At 41.1% G+C, this 21,224-nt stretch overlaps 1 protein-coding gene across 5 annotated transcripts in view; it reads left to right on the top strand.

Annotated features, from left to right (window-relative positions):
* AGO4 (argonaute RISC component 4) overlaps positions 1-10,741 on the top strand; it is a 50,273-nt gene extending 39,532 nt beyond the window's left edge. For 3 of the 5 annotated variants that reach the window (XM_016959078.4, XM_016959071.4, XM_016959062.4), the window contains exons 16-18: positions 3,001-3,102; positions 3,697-3,896; positions 6,342-10,741. In XM_016959078.4, the coding sequence (XP_016814567.1) occupies positions 3,001-3,102; positions 3,697-3,896; positions 6,342-6,450 (411 nt within the window). In that variant the 3' untranslated portion in view covers positions 6,451-10,741. The remainder of the gene's footprint in view (positions 1-3,000; positions 3,103-3,696; positions 3,897-6,341) is intronic. The other 2 variants (XR_010147152.1, XR_008538933.2) reach the window with 1 other exon arrangement.
* Positions 10,742-21,224: the final 10,483 nt, after the last annotated feature.

Here is a 21,224-nt window from a genome sequence, read left to right as displayed (position 1 = left end):
TCTACAAATTTGTTTTTGGTCTTTTTTTTTTTTTTTTTGAGACTGAGTCTCGCTCTGTTACCCAGGCTGGAGTGCAATGGCTCAGTCTCGGCTCACTGCAACCTCTGCCTCCTGGATTCAAGTGATTCTCCTGCCTCAGCCTCCCGAGTAGCTGGGATTACAGGCACATGCCACCATGCCCAGCTAATTTTTGGATTTTTAGTAGAGATGGAGTTTCACCATGTTGGCCAGGCTGGTCTTGAACTCCTGACCTCAAGTAATCTGCCTGCCTTGGCCTCCCAAAGTGCTGGGATTACAGGCATGAAAGCCACTGCTCCCGGCCCAAGTTTACAAATGTGTACTGGGCCACATTCAAAGCCATCCTGGGCTGCATGCAGCCCACGGGCTGCGGGTTGGACAAGCTTGCTTTAAAAGATCTCTAGATTACTTATAATACCTAATACAATGTAAAGGCTTAAATAGTTGTTATACTATATTTTAAAATGTGTATAAGTTTTTACTGTTGAATTATTTTAAATATTTTTCTAGTTTGCTTTAGTACCGAATATGGTGTAAATGCTATGTTTTATTGTTTTAATTTTTTTCATATTAAAATTAAATTTTTAAACATGTTAACAATTTTCTGTATTTGTGTCAGGTCTTTAAAATTTATATTTTTATTTATTTTTAATTGACATAATAATGATACACATTTATGGGTTACATAGGAATTCTTATACAAATAATGTGCAGTGATCAAATCAGGGTATAATTAGAATATCCAAACCTTTTTAAAGAATATCCACAGTTGGTTGAATTCCTGAATGCAGAACCTGTGGATACCAAGGGCTGACTGTATAATAATTCTGTCATACCAAAAAATCTTCAGGTGTCCTTTTGTAGTTAACCTTTCTCCTTCACTCCCAGCCCTTGGCAACCACTGATATGTATTCTGTTCCTACAGTTTTGCTTTTTCCAGCACATCATATAAATAGAATCATAGCCTTTGAGTCTGGCATTTGAGATTCATCCAAGTTGTGTATATATCAGTAATTTGCCCCTTTTTTATTGTGAGTGGTATTTTATAATGTGGATGAGCCACAGTTTGCTTATCCATTTCTGAGTTTAGGGGTATTTGGAGTGTTTCCTGTTTTTTACCCAACTTCCCTTTTCAGCTCCTACTTATAAGGCATGGCTCACCTATTTCCTCCTCATCAGCTTTTCCCAATGCTTCCCATATGCCCTTATGACATTGTATTACAGTTTATTGTATACACTTTTCATGAAGTCAGGAAGGCAAGTTTATTAATTCTCTTGATGCCCCTGGGTGTCATCCCCAACATCTGCTGCGGAGCCTAGCAGTCATATGGGTGCTCAAGCAATAACTGGTGAATTGAAAAGGCCTGGATTCCCTTGCAATAACTGGTGAATTGAAAAGGCCTGGATTCCCTTTTCTCCGAGGCATCACCTCTTCAGGCTGTCATATGTAGAACCAGAGAGTTTTTTTTTTTTTTTTAAGGGTAAAATAAATTTAGAAAATGCTATATACTCTATATCCCTTTTAAAGATTATACATGACTAAATAAAGGTTTTGAGAAGTCATACAGTAGAAAAATACTTTTAACTTTAATTTGATCCCATATTTCTCAGGTTTGTTTCACCATAAAATACCTAAACACATCCTGCAAAGCTAATATTCCTAAAGAACACACTTTGGGGAAAAAAAAAATGCTAGAACCAACTAGATTTCTTCTGATCCAGCTAGGAACCCAAGATCACATATGCATTTGATGGAAGGAGATTTTTCTATACTCATAGAGTTATGTATGCATAGGTGTATGATCTTCAGCTTAAGGTAACAATAGTTAAAATGGAGCCAAATAAACTCCCATCAAATTTGTGCCTGTATGCTAAAGAAATGTGTTCATACTGAACTCTGCTGTACAGCAGAAGAGGGTGACCAAATAGCAAGATGTAATTTCTTCCCTTGTAATCCATTTCTGAAGTTCCCCTCTTGCCTTCCTAGAAATTTGATTTTCAAATTTTGTCTGTAGAGTTTTTGCTTGGAATTTTAAAAGGGTAAGAGAACATCACCTAATTTTATAGATGATTAGATTGAGGTGTAAAGATAATAAGCTTTGTTCAAGGTATATAGTTGCAAGGCTAGGCCTAGATCTGAAACTGATTTTTTAGTTCCCATTTCAGTGCTTTCTTCCTGATAACCATTTGCCAGTGACTTTTTTTTATTATTAATAAAGTATTTGTTATTGCCAGATGTGGTAGCTCACACCTGTAGTCCTAGCACTTTGGGAGGCCAAGGTGGGAGAATTGCTTGAGCCCAGGAATTTGAGTCCAGCCTGGACAACAAAATTAGACCCCGTGTCTCAAAAAAAAAAAAAAATAGCCAGACATGATGGCATGTGTGCCTATAGCCCCCGCTACTCAGGAGGCTGAGGTGAAAGGATTCCTTGAGTCCAGGAGTCCAAGGTTGCAGTGAGCTGTGATCCTCCCAGTGCACTCCAGCCTGGGTGACAGAGTGAGACCCTGTCTCAAAAAAAAAAAAAAAAAAAGTACTAGTTATGTTGAACCTGGTAAACCAGTTTAAAGATTCCTTAATCTTTTACTGAAAATTGTGAATTTTTTTTACTCCAAGTAAGGAATAAAACTTTTTTTCTCAGAAAGTTTATCTATCTTAAATATTAAATGTTTTTTCCCTTTGTGAACATACCACTGTGTCATCTGTAAATACATAATAATGTTGTAGCCCAAAGCCACGGGTAAAATATTTTTGTCCGTATCCTCCTGAAGAGATCCTGGAACATATTTGTTTGTGAAAATACTATAGGTTAAAATGGTTGGGCTAAGGGAAAGTTACAGAGGATTCAACATCTTGAATGAAAGTGATTTTCAAGACTTAAGAGACATTTACCAACTTGCTCCCAATTAACACACAAAAGAAAAAAATGGCCTGACCACAGTTTGGCACTTTGATGACTAATTACTTTTTTTTGTTTTTTGTAGGTAGGGAAAAGTGGCAATGTACCAGCAGGCACTACAGTGGATAGTACCATCACACATCCATCTGAGTTTGACTTTTACCTCTGTAGTCATGCAGGAATTCAGGTAATTTGGAAGCTGGTTCAGATCTTTGACTTGATAGGGAGATGTTTGCAAATTCAGCAACTAGCTTGAGTAGACTTGTTATTTAACACCGTGCCTAACTTTGTTAATGCTTGTATCCTAGAATTATCTTTTGGTCTAGGTATCTGCTTGTAGGTGTGCTAGGCAGAAGTATTTCTGAGTTTAAGGAGTAGGTTTCAATTATTTTCTCTTCTCGTGTCATGTCAGAAATATATTAATCAGGCCAGGCACGGTGGCTCACGCTTGTAATCCAAGCACTTTGGGAGGCCGAAATGGGCAGATCACCTGAGGTCAGGAGTTTGAGACCAGCCTGACCAATGTGGTGAAACCCCATCTCTACTAAAAAAAAACAAAAATTATCTGGGCATGGTGGCGTGCACCTATAGTCCCAGCTACTTGGGAGGCTGAGGCAGGAGAATTCTTTGAACTCCAGAGGCGGGAGTTTCTGTGAACCAAGATCGTACCACTGCACTCCAGCCTAGGTGACAGAGTAAGACTCCATCTCAAAAAAACAAAAAAACAAAAAAACAAAAAACAAACAAACAAAAAACATTAATCATAAAACTCTCTCCCCAGGGAACCAGCCGTCCCTCACATTACCAGGTCTTGTGGGATGACAACTGCTTCACTGCAGATGAACTCCAGCTACTGACTTACCAGCTGTGTCACACCTATGTGAGGTGCACTCGCTCAGTCTCTATTCCAGCCCCTGCATATTATGCCCGGCTTGTAGCATTTAGGGCAAGGTATCATCTGGTGGATAAAGATCATGACAGGCAAGTTTCTTAGGCACAATAAAGTCTCTTTATATTTTAGTAGCATGTTAAAAAAAATGAGCTACAATAGAAAACTTTTTTAAGGATTTAAACTTTCAGAGTTTAAATTGTAAGAAGCAAATAAAATTGCATGTGCCTCTGAGAGCTTGTAATGTGACTTTTGGTCCAAGAAGTGCTCAGGCTTGTTTATACTTGTGTTGTGTCTCTAAAGGAGTTTAATTTGGAGCTGCTTGTGGTTCTCCCATGGAGCCAAATGCATTTCAGTTCTGCTCAGGTCCTAAGTAGCCTCAAAAAGTGGTCAACACAGTACCCTGGCTCCGGTCAAAGCAGTCACAGGGCTGTGGATTCCACTTCATGCAAGTGAGGAGGCCTGACCAGTTCACTTTGCTTTTGGTACATTCTGGAAAAATACCCCAGAGTGAACCTGGATGTGTGTGTGGGAGTGGGGGCACAGATGATTCTCACTCTCAAATAGGCATCTCAGGAGAATCAGAGAATCTGTTATTTTGACCTATTCCTGAGCTACTATTAAATAGTTACACAAGCTCTCTGCATTAATTTTCTTTTCCAAATGACCATCTGTGAAGTGTAGCAGTTTCTGGGCTCTTCCCCAAGTCTGAATTCAGCTGCTAAATAGTAGACATTCCACTGCAAGTCTATTTCTGTGAGGGTTGAAAATACACTATTATGGAAAATGTCCAACTGTGGCTTTGTACCTTCCATTCTGTAATGTGCTTTCATTTATTTGGCATATTTATTAGGTATTGACTGTGTGCCTAGTACTGTGCTAGGTGCTAGAAATACTAAGATGAGTAAGACATGTTTCTTGTCCACGGGGATTTTATGTTTCAGTATGGGAGACAATACAGGCAAATATACAACTGACAAGTAGCCCAAGTCAGTACAGATAAAAGTGCAATGGGACACGAGAGGAGAGGCTTTTAGAGAAGATTTCATAGCTGGATGGATAGAATGGCTCTACAAAAAAGAGAAAAGAATTTTCAGGGCAGAGAGAACAAGGGACACAAAGGGGAGAAAGCAAGTGACATGTTTGTACAGTAGCAAATTTTCTTTGGCTGGAGGATATTAAAGGGGAACAAGCAGGTATGAGGCTGGAAAAGTATGTTAAAGCAAGACCGTGTTTGTTAAATGTAAAATGCTGTTCCTAGGATAGAATAGATAGGACTTAACAGTTAATTGGATATGCATGTCAGAGGAGAGGGTGAAGTAAAAGATGGCTAAGATTTTGAGCCTAGATGATAAGGATAATAATCACTTAAAGAGAAAGTCAGAAGAGGGATGGGGATTTACAGCTTGTCAAGCCCTTTATATCACATGGTATCCTTAAGTAGTATGTTTAGAAGTTGTTGTTGTTACTCCGAAAGACCAAAGTTCAGAGGAGTTATTATGTGTCCAAGGTTATATAGTTAGTGAAGGGAAGACAAGAAGAGACTGGTGGCACAATAGCATTTGCTGGGAATTTCCTATGTTCCATCACTATGCTAGGTACATAGATGCATTCATTCAACTAATGGTTTATTGAGACTTTGTTGTATTATGTGCTAGACACCAAGGATACAGTGGTGAGCAAGGTGGACAAAATTGCTGCTTTCTTGGAGTTTATATCCCAGTGGGAAAATAAATAATTACCCAAGTAATAATTTAATTTCAATTGTGTTTAGTACCATGAAAGAAACATATAGGATTCTGTTAAAGCATGTTCCAGGTGGCTCTGACCTGGACCTTAAAGTCAAAGAAGATTTCTGTGCAGAAAAATGACATTTGACTGAAGCCTAAAGAAATTAGCCAGACATAGTGGGCAGTGGAAATCTTTATATGGATACTGTTAAGGATTGTGTCTTTGCAGACATTATATTATTTAATTCTTGCAGCAGCCCATTAAAGAAGTTCAGTTGGCCTGGCGCGGTGGCTCACGCCTGTAATCCCAGCACTTTGGGAGGCCGAGGCAGGCGGATCACGAGGTCAGGAGATCAAGACCATCCTGGCTAACATGGTGAAACCCCGTCTCTAGTAAAGATACAAAAAAATCAGCCGGGTATGGTGGAGGGCGCCTGTAGTCCCAGTTACTCGGGAGGCTGAGGCAGGAGAATGGTGTAAACCCGGGAGGCAGAGCTTGCAGTGAGCCGAGATTGCGCCACTGAACTCCAGCCTGGGAGACAGCGAGACTCTGTCTCAAAAAAAAAAAAAAAAAAAAAAAAAAAGAAATTCATTTGAGTCAACTGATATTTAGAAGGACATAACAAATTATTCAAGAAGCTAAAGCTTAAGCCTAAGATATTCTAGAATCTAGTACTGTTTGTGCTATTTGAAACGTGTGAAGTTTGAAGTGGTCTTCTGTTACACCTGTTTTTTGTTTTTTGTTGTTGTTGTTTTTGGTTTTTTGTTTGTTTTGCTTTGTTTTGTTTTGTTTTATTCTCTTTACAGTGCGGAAGGCAGTCATGTGTCAGGACAGAGCAACGGCCGGGATCCTCAGGCCTTGGCTAAGGCTGTGCAAATCCACCATGATACCCAGCACACGATGTATTTTGCCTGAGAGTCTCAGAAAAAGAACTCAACCAATTTGGCACCCCATGCAGCCTCAAAATGTTTCAAATGCCTACCGCCTCTAGATCGAGCCAAGTTGACTTCAGGTGGTCTTCTACCAGCAGCTCGGAATAGTTGCACTGAATCTATACTTTGCAGCACTGTCTGATGCGTCAACAAAATTGAGCCATTTTTTTAAAGTAATAGATACTCATAGATTATCTTTTCTGATGCACTGGACTGAATTTTTACCTCAATGTGCAAAGGCTGATCAGCCTGAACTTTCTAAAGGACTTTACAAGAAGGGTTTCTATGGAATATTTTGCTAGCTGTGGTGTTCACCGCATCCCTCTAGTCTTAGAAGAGAAGATTATTCCTTTTTTCTGTAGTCATTGAGTGGGGTATATGCATAAGTGGGAGAGAAAAACCAAACAATCTACTTCAGTTCAGTGTAACTATTTAATTGTGTGGGTCCATAGACTTTTTAATGAAGATTTCTGACTTTGCCACTGTAAATGCCTTTAATGAGCATTAATTTTTGAAAGTTTTACAGAGTTTTATTAGTTTTACTACTTTATCTTATTGATCTCTGCAGACTTGTGCTGGTGCAAGTACATGCTGACAGGCAATTTGCACTATATTTGGCTGCAGATTCAAATAGGCAGTTCTCTTATTTGGTCGACTTTTGTGAATGTGTGACATAAACAGATGTAATGCATGTCACAGTGACGGAGATAACACTGCCATGATAAAAGTACTCATGTTTCCCCTATTTGGAAAAAAAAATTGCTTTTAGTATTTTTCCAAGTTTTCAAAAGTGCCCATTTTATGCTGCTGTGTGGTTTGTTAAATCTAAATGATTTTTAAACTTTTCTCATAGAAACTTAACTTTGGCAATAAACATTTTTTAAGGTCTCTCCTCTTCCTTCCCCAACAATGTAGTTTTCTAGATGAGATTTCAGTATGATTTTATCAGCTATTTCTTATATATCATAATCTGGCAATTTCTGAAACCAGTCAGAAAAGACATATATTTCCATGCCTTTTTAAAGAATTATTTTTACCTGTTTTATATTCACAGTTGGTGTCCTGTCACTTTGTTTTAAAATAAGCTAGAACCAGGATGCTTCCTTATTGGAAAGGCTTTGCCAGTCCTTAAGGTACAATGAGTGATGCTGCAACTTGCAAAAATGTACCAGCATTTAAAATTTCTTTTCCTGGGAATCAAGGTAACTCACACGACTACTTGCAGTACAAATTTTTTGCTTCTCTTTCGACATGAAATGTACTTGGTGGGTTTTCCTTCCTTTTATTAAACTAAAACTGTGTGGAAAAGGTTGATTTTTCTTCATAGATTCTGGATTCCACTCACAGGGAGATGGGATTCCTTTCTTGTCCAAACAGAGGGAGTTGCTCTAAAGCGAGCATCAGTTAAAATGTAGGGGAAAATGTATTCTGTATGTAGTGTAGATAATACTTTGTGAATGGACAACAGTTACATAGTGTCTTGGTAGCACCAGCCAGTGTTTCCCAGCCCAGAGTTTACTGACTTGTAATTCTCTATCCAGGACATCAGGAGTGAGGGATGGAAAAGGGGATAAAAGGCCTGGAGCCACACTCTATATGGCTGAGGAAGGAGCTAGGGAAAGAGATAGACACAATGGGGTGAAAACAATTTTGCCGCCCCTGCCTGGAAACTGCTGGTGGGGAAATGATGGTGAAGCGTGTTTGCTTGAACTCATGAGACGGTCCAAATCTCATAAACTAGCCTTCTCAAAATCCCAGCAATATAAAGCACTGTTTTTCTTCAGTCGTTTAAATAAACTTGTAAATACATTGAAGTTTACATTTCCATGTGCTGTTGATCAACGGCGCCACCTGTGTTTGCTGAGACTGGTCTCTGAGAGAGTTTTATGTCGATCGAGGCCTGTTGCTCATTAAGCTGAGTGCAGACATCCTTAATCCCTGCAGATAGTGGGATGAAAGCAAGTTCTGTAAAATGAAGCACAACATAGCCAGGAGTGAAGAGATGGCAGATGTTAATTTCTTAAAATTTTCCTTTTTTTTTTTTTTTTTTTTTTTTGCAAATACCTCACTTGGATAATACAAATCAGGACATGTTGGTGAGGGGCTGGCTGCTTGGCTGCTGCTTTTATTCACACTTGTTCAGGGAGAGCACAGAGAATACCCTTCAGCATGGCCACTCTGGACCCAAGAGGAGGAAAAAACGGAAGCTTTTTTAGGAGAAGGAGGACTTGCTGGAATCCAAGATGTGAAGAACTCTTGGTGACTGGCTGGCTGGCCAGCGGGCACCACACCTGCACTTGAGTGCCTCGGGCTTGCTTATTAATAACGCACAGAGGAAGCATCACTTCTCACCATCTCCTGGCATGTATGGAGCAGGGAGCAAGGCTATGTTCCCGAAAGCCCTGATTAGCTTGTCTTGCTCTACGCTCGACCTCGAACAATACAGCTTGTAAGACCTCAGTCAGTCCTGGTACACTGGGGTAAATCAGTGTGGTGGTGGAAGAAAAGCCGGGAGGCCTATTTTTATAGGAAAATAGTACCATTAAAGGTGCAATGCTGTCATTTTGGACAAAAGGAAAGAAATTTGGAAGAGCTGGGATTATTGGCAAAAACTTGCTGAGGGGTGAATCTTTAGAGCTAATCACTGCAGAATCAGAGTTGCAGCAATATGATTGCAAGCAAGTCTGAATGCATAGTTTTACTTTAATTCGGCTTGACAATTTGAATAGGTAACCCCCTCGGGACTGACTGAGTCGTTATGCATGTGTCAATCAATGGGAGGTGTGCATTCTCTAGAAGTAGTTTTAGGCTGTTTGGTTTGGTTTTGGTTTTGGTTTTTAAATGCAGCCTGTTGAGGCACTGTCATGTGGTGTGAAAGATTTAAATGTAGCAACGCTAAAGAGTAATAATTTGGGGATAAGAAGTGGGGACATTGGCCGGGCGCGGTGGCTCACACCTGTAATTCCAGCACTTTGGGAGGCCGAGGTGGGCGGATCACCTGAGGTCGAGAGTTCGAGGCCAGTCTGACCAACATGGCGAAACCCCATCTCTACTAAAAATACAGAAAATTAGCTGGGTCTGGTGGTGGATGCCTGTAATCCCAGCTACTCGGGAGGCTGAGGCAGGAGAATTGCTTGAACCCAGGAGGTGGACAGTGCAGTGAGCTATTACTCCAGCCTGGGCAACAAGAGCGAAACTCTGTCTCAAAAAAAAAAAAGGCGGGGGGACATTAAGAGAGTGGTGATGACCCAAATGTTGAACCAATTATGTTTTGGTGGTGGTGTTCTTAGCTGTTGAATCCTGAATGGTTTATAAAGTGAACTAGCTGGCTTAATGCAGCCAGCGTTCTGGGCAGCAGAACATATTCATTCTTACTGTAAATTCTATTTGCTGCTTCCAAAGGTGATGATTTTCAAGCAGACATGTTCTATATGGTCTGTGTTTTAGGATCTGGTGCCCAGCCTCTATCAGAGCTTGCCTACCTGGCAAAGCTGCCTACCCTTCAAGTGGGAAAATATAATCCACTGTTTAACAAGGCTCACCCTCTCCACCCTGTCCTGACGACCTTTTGTGAATGTGCTGTGATATTTTCTTGCTCAATAGCAAGGTGGTAGCTCTGCTTTCATTTTAAGAAAGTGGAGGCTGAGGGCATTGTATCAATACTGTTGCAACTCCAAGAAGTTTTCCTTGTAAAATTAAAGGAAAGATCTTGTTATTGATTAACCATTTTCTTATGCCTTGCTATTGACATATTCATGCTCTTTCTACGTCTAGTGGCTGAAAATGTTTGCATTTGTTCATTTGACTAATGGTGTGATTTTTGTTTCTATATTATTAGACCTGTAATGTTTTAAAATGTATTTTATTAAATTTGGACTGGATGTATGTCTCTAGCAATACGAGGTACTTTCTAAACTATTAAGGGAGGGGTTGTATCCTCATGTTGAGATAAGATGATGGTCGTTTAAATTTTGCAATTTTTTTTGGCCTGCAGGGATATTTTGTGTTTATGTGTCCAAAAAAGGAATAAATTGGCATTCTTGTGCCAAAAGTTGTTTTTCCTGTCAATTGTCTAATAAGTATGCAGTACACTGTAATGGCAACATACATGGTTGCTTTTTAAAAACAATTTCCTCAGTATGAGAAATTTTACAAAGAACAGTGGAAAAACTTTGTGTTTTTAACTCTTGGGTCTCCCTATTTTTAAAAATTGCTATTTGGTATACAATTATTATGTGTCAATTAAAACTAAAATAAAACTTTTTAAAAAAATTTCTATTTGAGAATTTTAGAAGAGCTTTTCAGCAACACTTCACTTATGAAAACTTTTACAAAATTGATCAGAGTTCTGGATATGGCTCTTAATGGGAAGATCTATTTAAGCAATGCTTGAGAAGAGTCTGCAGTCTCCAGAGGGCAGTGTGGCCACACACTTTATGAGACTTAACTTCTCCAGAGGAGAAGCTGCTCAAATTCATCCAACCTGGGGCTATCCAGTCTCATCTTTAGAAAAATTCTCACCAGGAAGTCCTTTTGCTAAGTCATGGCAGGGACAATTCCTTAGGGAATTTATAGTTTGCCAGAGGAGAAAGTTCTGCATATAACTCTACTAGAAGGCGGTTGTTTTTTCCATCTGTGGAGATAACTATCTCCACCATATTTATCAGTTATCAAACATTTATCATGAACTGGGTACATGCCATGTACTGCCTAGGTGCTGGGAACACAGAAGAGTAAAAAATTATTCAAAGAATTCATTCTAATTTGGCATGAGATGGAGGAAGAGGCAGCAAGATTAACACTGAGTGCCTACTATATGTCAGTCACTTTATTTATTTATTTATTTATTTATTTATTTATTTATTTATTTTTGAGACGGAGTCTTGCTCTGTCGCCCAGGTGCAGTGGCGCAATCTCGGCTCACTGCAAGCTCCTCCTCCTGGGTTCACGCCATTCTCCTGCTTCAGCCTCCCTGGTAGCTGGGACTACAGGGGCCCGCCACCACGCCCGGCTAATTTTTTGTATTTTTAGTAGATTTGGGGTTTCACCGTGTTAGCCAGGGTGGTCTCAATTTCCTGACCTCATGATCCGCCCATCTTGGCATCCCAAAGTGCTGGGATTATAGGCGTGAGCCACCATGCCCGGCCTATTTTTTTATTATTATTTTTTAAACACAGGGTCTCACTCTGTCACCCAGGCTGGAGTGCAGTAGCACGATCATAGCTCCCTGCAGCCTTGACCTCCCAGGCTCAAGCAATCCTGCCACCTCAGCCTGCTGAGTAGCAGGGACTACAGGAGGTGCGCATCACCATGCCCTGCTAATTTTTGTATTTTTTTGTAGAGATGGTGTTTTGCCATGTTGCCCAGGCTGGTCTCAAACTCCTGAGCTCAAGCGATCCTCCTGCCTTGACCTCTCAAAATGCTGAGATTATAGCTGTGAGCCACCACACCAGGTCTGTCAGTCACTTTCTATTGATATCTTTATCCCAGGAACAGAGTGTTGCTGGGCATTGTATCAATACTGCTTCAACTCCAAGAATTTTTCCTTGTAAAATTAAAGGAAAGATCTTGTTATTGATTAGTCATTTTATAGTCAGAAACCATGGGGTAGTTGGAAAATAGAAAAAAACAGTGTTGCTGGGATAAAGATATCAATAAAAAGTGACTGATAGGCTGGGTCAAATGCTTTCCCTTACTCCTTCTTTGGGAGATAGGATCCCTCTTTATTATAGAAAATTTGTTGTTGTTATTATTATTATTATTGAGATGGAATCTCACTCTGTCACCCAGGCTAGAGTGCAATGGCGAAATTTTGGCTCACTGCAACCTCCGCCTCCCCAGGTTCAAGCGATTCTCCTGTCTCAGCCTCCCAAGTGGCTGGGATTACAGGTGTGTGCCACCACACCCAGCTAATTTTTGTATTTTTAGTAGAGACGGGGTTTCACCATGTTGGCCAGGCTGGTCTCGAACTCCTGACCTCAGGTGATCCACCCACCTCAGTCTCCCTATGTGCTGGGATTACAGGCATGAGCCACCGCACCCAGCCAGAACCCTCATTATTTCGTATGATTCACGTGTGTCCAAATGGCCTTATTCCCACCTCACCCCCCACCACTTGTGTCATACTCATGTCCATCCCTGAATTTCTCGGGGATGTGTTACATCAGTCAGGAATGGCTTGTGGGCCCACTCCACCGTCCTAGGGGGACGGTGGCCAGTAAGTAGGGGAATGACAGACTGATCAGCACCATCACAAGGCGTGTGTCCCTTTTGTTTCTCTGTTTCTTTTTCTCTGTCTCTTGCCTCTGATTTCTTCTGTGTTGACTATTCTCCAGAAGCTAGTGGCAAGTCTTTTTTTTTTTTTTTTTTTTTTGACAGGGTCTTGCTCTGTTGTCTAGGCTGAAGGTGCAGTGGTGCTATCATAGCTTACCGAACCTCAAACTCCTGGGCTCAAGCGATCCTCCTGCTTCAGTCTCCTGAGTAGCTGGGACTACAGGAGTGTGCCACCATTCCCAGCTAATTAAAAAAATAATAATTTGTAGAAATGTTGCTCAGGCTGACATTTTTTACGAGACAGGTGCTTTAACCAACTAAGCCATAGAGCCACCAGGCTGACATTTTTTAAAGAGATGAGATCATGCTATGTTGTCCAGGCTGGCCTCAAACTCCTGGCCTCAAATGATCCCCCGTCCTCAGCTTCCCAAGTAGCTGGGATTATAGGGTGCGAGCCACCATGCCCAGACAGTGGCAAATCTTTAAGGAGAAGAAGGACAAAATCAGGGGTAGGTGGGTTGGAAGAAAACTAGCAACTATATTACAAATTGAAGAAGGAAGAAAATAAATTTAGTTTAACAAACATTTCTGGAATTTCTATGACATGCTAGGAAACAAAAATGAAAGACAGAAGTTAAAAAAAAAAAGATCATGATATGTTTGAATTACAAGTAATCTTAGTAATTTTTGATTATAGGGGATGAGGGAGGAATTGGACCCAAGGTAGGCACCAAGTTCTGAAAGGACAGGACAGAAGTTAAATGGCATTTTACGGAGTTTAGAGTTTATCACATAGGTACAGGGGAATAACAGACTCTAATCTGTGTTAATTTTGCCAGCAGTATTGTGAGTAGGTTGAAGCTGAAGTTCTGCTGAAGAGAAGTTCAAGTTTTATTGCAATAGCCAAGCAATAGATGATGAGGCTTGAATTTGAGCAATGATACTGCCGTTGAAAGAAGGAACGAACACGAGGTAGTCAGAAAATAGAAAAAGCAGAACTTGGTGACAAAATGGATACACAGAGTGAGGGAAGGAGGCAGACTCATTAGGAGGGCTCCCAGGTTTCTGGCTTGGGCAGCTGGGTAAAAAATAGTGCCACTGAGAGAATGAACAGAGGAGAAGCAGATTTTTAGGAAGGAGGAAGGTGGTAAGTTCACTTTTGTACAAGCTGGAGATGAGAGCTGATGCCTATGGAATGGAGAAAGAAATTGGAAGCCATAAATATATAGGTGGTAATTAAAACCATTCAAATATGTGCCCAGAAAGATCATGCAGGCCAAGAAGAGATGAAAAACAGACAGTCCTAAGGGGACACAAATATTTAAAGGGTAGACAGAGGAGAGAGATGTCTAAAGGAAATAAAACATGGATGGCCCTGCGCAGTGGCTCATGCCTGTAATCCCAGCACTTTGGGAGTCCGAGGCGGGCAGATCACGAGGTCAGGAGTTCAAGACCAGCCTGACCAACATGGTGAAAACCCATCTCTACTAAAAATACAAAAATTAGCTGGGCTTGGGGGCAGGTGCCTGTAATCCCAGCTACTAAGGAGGCTGAGGCGGGAGAATCACTTGAACCCGGGAGGTGGAGGTTGCAGTGAGCTGAGATTGTGCTGCTGCACTCCAGCCTGGGCAACAGAGGGAGACTCTGTCTCACAAAACAAACAAACAAACAAACAAACCCCATGGACAAATGGATAAAAAAGAACAAGTTGTCTTAGAAATCAAGGGAAAAGAGCATTTCATCAAGTATGTACAGGATCGGCTATGTAGGAGTTAGCTGTGTGACACTGGGCAAGTTAACCTCTCTTAGCCTCAGTTTTCTTATTCGTAAAATGGAGATAGTACTAGTACTTACATCCCAGGGTTGGAAGGATTAAATGCAATCATACATGTAAAGGCTTGGAAACACATACACATAAGCTACAAAGAAGGAAGTGGCTAACTATCCAATAGTGATCTAAAAAGACAAAATCTGAAAAGTTTCCATTGGAATTTGCAGCAAGGAAGTTATAGGTGACCCTGGTGAAAGCAACGTCTGTGGCTGGAGAAGGAAGAAGGTTGACTATAGAGATCTGAAGAACCTATAGTACTATAGTTGGTAGGTTGGATATAAAGGGAAAGAATGAATTCTGATATTAGCTGGGGTGGGAAATGGTTCGTTTTCCAGAATGGGAGAGATTGAGCATATTTACACACTAGGGAAGGAGTCAGTAAAGCAGGAGGAATTGGAAATACTGGAAAGAGAAAAGACGCGCAATAGAGGGCAAAGTTGAAGGAAGTTGGAGGGAATGAGATCTGATGTACAAGTGAAAAAGAACTAGAAGAGGAAAGTGCAAGAAGACTATTGTCTTTTCTAACTTTTTTGACGTATACATATAGTAAAATATACAGACCTTAAGTGTGGAGCCCAACTTGTCACAAAGCAAAGACATCCATGTAACTTCCACCCAGATTTAAAAACAGAAGCCCTCCAGGACCCCTTCTGAGTCACTACCTGAACCTATTCTGGTCAAAGATAACCACTATCTTTTTTAAAAACAGTTTTTTGAGGTGTCATTGATATAGAAAAGCTGCACATATTTAATGTTACAATTTAATGGACTTGAACATATGCATCACCATAATCAAACATATCCACTGTCTTGACCTGGGTGTGATGGCACAAGTCTGTAGTCCCAGCTACTTGGGAGGCTGAAGTAGGAGGATCTCTTGAGGCCAGGAGGTCAACGCTGCAGTGAACTGTGATGACACCTGTGAATAGCCACTGCACTTGAGCCTGGGCAACAGAGTGAGACCTTGTCTATTAAACAACAACAACAACAAACAAACAAACAAAAAGGCCGGATGCAGTGGCTCACGCCTGTAATTCCAGCACTTTGGAAAGTCAAGGTGGGTGGATCCCTTGAGCTCAGGAATTTGAGACCAACCTGGGGAACGTGGCAAGACCCTGTCTCCACAAAAAAATTAAAAAATTAGCCAGGTATGGTGAGGCACACCTGTAGTCTCAGCTACTCTGGCGGCTGAGGTGGAAGGATCGATTGAGCTGGGAGGTCAAGGCTGTGCATGAAAAAAACAAGAACAAAAGCAAAACAACACTATCTTGATTTGTCACACCGCAGGCAGTTTTGCTTGTTTTGAATTTATATAAGTAGAACCTTTTGTTTCTGGCTTCTTTTGCTCAATTTTATGTTTATGAGATTCAACCATGTTGTTGTATATAACAGAGATGTATTCCTTTTTGTTGCTATATGGTATTCCATTATATGAATAGACTACAATCCATTAACCAGGTTTTGGCACCATGGTTGTTTCTATCTTTTGGCTATTGTGAGTAATGCTCCTATGAACATGGGTGTACAAATACTTCTTCAAAGCCGCTTTTCCATTTTTTTAAGGCATATACTCAAAATTGCTGGCTCATATGGTAATTCTAGGTTTAATTTTTGAGGAACTGCCATACTGTTCTCTATAGCAGCTACACCAGTTTACATTCTTACCAGCATGTAGGGTAGTTTGGGTTCCAGTTTCTCCACATTCTCACCAATGCTTGTTATTTTCTGTTGTTTTTATTTTTTAATAATAACCATCCTAATGAATGTGAAATGGTATCTCATTGTGGTTTTGACTTTCATTTCTCTAATTGTTAGTGATATTGAGTGTAATTTAGTGTGATTACTGGCCATTTGTATGTTTTCTTTGGAGAAATATCTATTCAAGTCCTTTGCCTGTTTTTGTTTGTTTTTTTGTTTCATTTTGTTTTTGAGATGGGATCTCTCTCTGTCTCCCAGGTTGGACTGTGATGCTATGATCATAGCTCACTGGAGCCTCAACCTCTTGAGCTCAAGAGATTCTCCTGCCACAGCATCCCAAGTATTTGGGAGTACAGGTGCATGTCACCACCCCCAGCTAATATTTTTTTGTATTTTTTTGTACAGATAGGGGTCTCACTATGTTGCCCAGGCTTGTCTCGAACTCCTGGGCTCAAGTGATTGTCCCACCTAGGTCTCCTAAAGTGTTAGGATTACAGGCATGAGCCACCATGCCCGGCTCTAGTTCCTTAATCTCTGAAGGACAATTTTGATAAGTAATATTGTTTGATGACTTTTTCTTTCAGCACTTTGAAGATGTTATTCTGTTGTCTTTCAGCTTCTATTGTCCTGTTGGAAATTTAACTATCAGCTCCTTTGAAGGTCATTTCCCTTTTTCCTATGGCTATTTTTAGTATCTTCTTCTTGTCTTTGATTTGCAACACTTTTACTATAATAGGCCTAAGTGTTTTTGTATTATCCTTCTGAGGACTTTGTCTCATTCATCTTTGTGAAACCAACACACAGTGTCTGGCATATAGTAGGTGCTCTTTAATGTATGGTAAACAAAATCCAGAGGCTCCCACAGATACTTAAAGAAGCAATGCTCGAATTTCTCTCTGCCCTAAACCTTGCTGTCCTGGTAATACTGTCTCATTTAACCCCGAACTCCAGGCCTTGTGATCTCTTTCCTTGCCCTGCCCCCTGGCCCCTGCACTTGGCATTTGGGCTTGGTTTCTCTTATGTTTAGTCTTCTTCCTCCAACTGCCTTCAGAGTCTCAGTGTCCCATGTGATATTAACCCTCCAACTCCAAGTGTGTGTCAGGGTGTGGGGCAGAGAATTCACACATTAATAATAATGAAGAGTTTTAAAATGTTTTGTTAAAAAAGATCCCAAATGCAATGACAATTTATTTTACATATTACCTTTCAATACATAACATTTTATATAGTTGTAAAGTTAATACATTTAGGATTTTATATTCTGATATTTGCATTAACTGTCACATAATGAGCAGTCATTGTTTTTCAAGACTGAAATCATGTGGTCATAATTTATTTGGCAAGTATTTACTGAACATCTATGTCCTGCCTGACACTGTTGTAGGCCCTGGGGCTACAAAGATAAATAATATATGGTTTTCTTCATGCTTTTGAGACTTACATGTTTAGTGGGAGAAAGAGGATGAGGAAGAGAAGGCTATGTCAACAAAGGACACCAGCAAAGTGTTTTATATTGCACCACAGGAAAAGCAGGAAGGGACACATGGGAGGGAATGTCAGGAAGTTGTCATGAAGGCAGAAGGACATGACCTGAGTTTTGAAATACGAGTGGGTTTCACTAGTCAGATGGAGATGTTGAAGTTACAGGGTGTTAATAAATCATATCCTCTTCTCTGTACCAGTTCAGAACGAATTGAAAAGTAGATATCAAAAAGTTGGAGGAAGGGCCAGGCATGGTGGCTCACGCCTGTAATCCCAGCACTTTGGAAGGCCGAGGCGGGAGGATCACTTAAGTTCAGGAGTTCAAGACCAGCCTGGCCAACATGGTGAAACTCCATCTCTACTAAAAACGCAAAAATTAGCTAGATGTGGTGGTGCACACCTATAGTCCCAGCTACTCAGGAGGCTGAGGAAAGAGAATCGCTTGAACCTGGGAAGCAGAGGTTGTAGTGAGCTGAGATCATGTCACTGTACTCCAGCCTGGGCAACAAGAGACTCTACTTCAAAAAAAAGAAAAAAAAAAAAAACCTGGGTGTGGTGGCTCAACTTGTAATTCCAGCACTTTGGGAGGCCAAGGCGGGTGGAACACCTGAGGTCAGGAGTTTGAGACTAGCCTGGCCAACATGGTGAAACTCTGTCTCTACTAAAAATACAAAATTAGCCGGGTGTAGTGGCGCACAGCACACACCTGTAGTCCCAGCTACTCGGGAGGCTGAGGCAGGAGAACCTCTTGAACCTGGGAAGTGGAGGTTGCAGTGAGCCGAGACTGTGCCACTGCACTCCAGCCTGGGTGACAAGAGTGAAACTCCGTCTCAAAAAAAAAAAAAAAATTGGCTGAAGAGCAAGGTGTTGGCTTACTTGCTAATAAGACTTAGATAAGAGGGCATGTTTAGAAGTGAGCACAGGCCAGGTGTGGTAGCTCACGCCTGTTAGCCCAGCACTTTGGGAGGCTGAGGTGGGCCGGTCACGAGGTCAGGAGTTTGAGACCAGCCTGGCCAACACAGTGAAACCCCCTCTCTACTAAAAATACAAACATTAGCTGGGTGTGGTGGCGGGTGCCTGTAATCCCAGCTATTTGGGAGGCTGAGGCAGGAGAATTGCTTGAACCTGGGAGGCAGAGGTTGCAGTGAGCCAAGATTGCACCACTGCACTCCAGCCTGGGTGACAGAGCACGACTCCATCCTGAAAAAAAAAAAAGTGAAGGCAAATGGTAATGCTAGTATTCCTCTTTATTTCATGTGCTTTGCCTACCTACCTAGTCACAGTAAGTGCAGGACAACCTTGGCTTTCCACACAGTGAAGGTGCCTGCTTCTCTAAGCCTACTGACTAAGCACGGTAGGATAAAATTGAAAAAAAACAAAACAAAACATTGAAAATAGCACCAGCCAGCTGTGGCGGCTCACGCTTGTAATCTTGGTACTTTGCGAGGCCAAGGTGGGTGGATCACTTGAGCTCAGGAGTTCAAGACCAGCCTGAACAACATGATGAAACCCCATCTCTACAAAAAAAAGAAAAAAAAAATAGGCATGGCATGCTCCTGTAGCCCCAGCTACTCAGGAGGCTGAGGTGGAAGGATCACCTGAGCCTGGTGGGTGGAGGCTGAAGCCATGATTGTGCCACTGCACTTGAGCCTGGGTGACAGAGCAAGACAGTCTCAAAAAAAAAAAAAAGAAAAAAAAAAGAAAGAAAGAAAAGAAAGAAAAAAGAAAATAGCACCAAAAATGTAAAATACTTAGGGATAAGTTTGAAAAAAAAAAAAAGATGTGCAAGATCTGTTCATTGAAAACCAGAAAACATTACTGAGAGAACTGAAAGACAACCTACCCAAATGGAAAAATACACTATGTCCATGGATGAAAAGACTCAATATTGTTAAGGTGTTATTTGTCCCCAAATTGATTTGTAGATCTAACACAACCCTAATCAAAAGTCAGCTGGCTTTTTTTTTTTTTTTTTTGGTAGAAATGTATGGTTGATTCTAAAATTTATATGGGAATGAAAAGGACCTACAATAGACACACACACACACACACACACACACACACACACACACACACTTTAGAAAGAAAAACATAAAAACATAGTTGGATAACTTATACTACCTGTGGAGGGCAGATTCTAAGATGGCCCCATGACCATCTATTGCTTCTAACCAATAGAATATGGTGAAGGTGATGGGATGCCATTTGTGATTGCATTAAGTTATAAAAGCCTCTCTTGCTAGCAGATCCACTCTAGAGTCTCTTCCTCTTCTCCTTTCTGGCCATGTTGAGGAAGCTCATGTAGCAAGGAACTGGGGAGGCCCCTTGAAGCTAAGGGTGCCCACCAACAGCCAAACAACAAAAAACTGAAGCTCTCAGTTTCCGTTTGCTAACTACCATGTGAGCTGGAAAGCGAATTATTTTTCAGTCCAGTCTCCAGATAAGAGTCCAGCCCTGGCTTATATACACCTTGACCGCAGTCTCTGAGATGCTTCACAGAGGATTTAACTAAACCATGCCTGGCCTCTTGACCCACAGAGACTATGAGATAATAAATATGTGTGTGTTAAGCCTCTACATTTTTCTTTTCTTTTTTTTTTTTTTTTTTTTGAGACGAAATCTCGCTCTGTCGCCCAGGCGCTGAAGTGCAGTGGCACGATCTCGGCTCACTGCAAACTCCACCTTCCAGGTTCAAGTGATTCTCCTGCCTCAGCCTCCCAAGTAGCTGGGATTACAGGCTTGCGACACCATGCCCGGCTAATTTTTGTATTATTTATTTATTTATTTATTTTTGAGATAGAAACTCACTCTGTCACCCAGGCTGGAGTGCAGTGATGCAATCTCGGCTCACTGCAAGCTCCGCCTCCCAGGTTCAAGCGATTCTTCTGCCTCAGCCTCCCAAGTAGCTGGGACTACAGGCATGTGCCACCATGCCCGGCTAATTTTTATATTTATTTATTTATTTTTTTAAGTCAGGATAACATTTCACCATATTGGCCAGGCTGGTCTCAAACTCCTGACCTCGTGATCTGCCTGCTTCCGCCTCCCAAAGTGCTGGGATTACAGGCATGAGCCACTGTGCCTGGCTAATTTTTGTATTTTTAGTAGAGACGGGGTTTTTCCATGTTGGCCAGGCTGGTCTCAAACTCCTGACCTCGAGTGATCCACCCGCCTCAGCCTCCCAAAGTGCTGGGATTACAGGTGTGAGCAACCACACCTGGCCAAGCCTCTAAATTTGTAGTAATTTGTTATGCATCAGTAGATAACTAATTACACTATCTGATGTCAAGATTTATTATATAGCCACAGTAATCAAGACAGTATGGTATTTGGCATAAAGAGACACGCGGAACAGAATAGAGAGTCCAGAAATAGGCCCAGACATACATAACCAGTTGATTTTCAACACAAGTGCTAAGGCAATTTAATGGAGGCAATGCTTTCCACAAATGATGCTGGAACAATTGGATAGC

The sequence above is a fragment of the Pan troglodytes genome, chromosome 1 (assembly GCF_028858775.2).
Source record: "Pan troglodytes isolate AG18354 chromosome 1, NHGRI_mPanTro3-v2.0_pri, whole genome shotgun sequence".
Taxonomy (NCBI): Eukaryota; Metazoa; Chordata; class Mammalia; order Primates; family Hominidae; genus Pan; species Pan troglodytes.
Note: the sequence above shows the minus strand (reverse complement) of the source record. Positions and strands in the feature narration are given on the sequence as shown.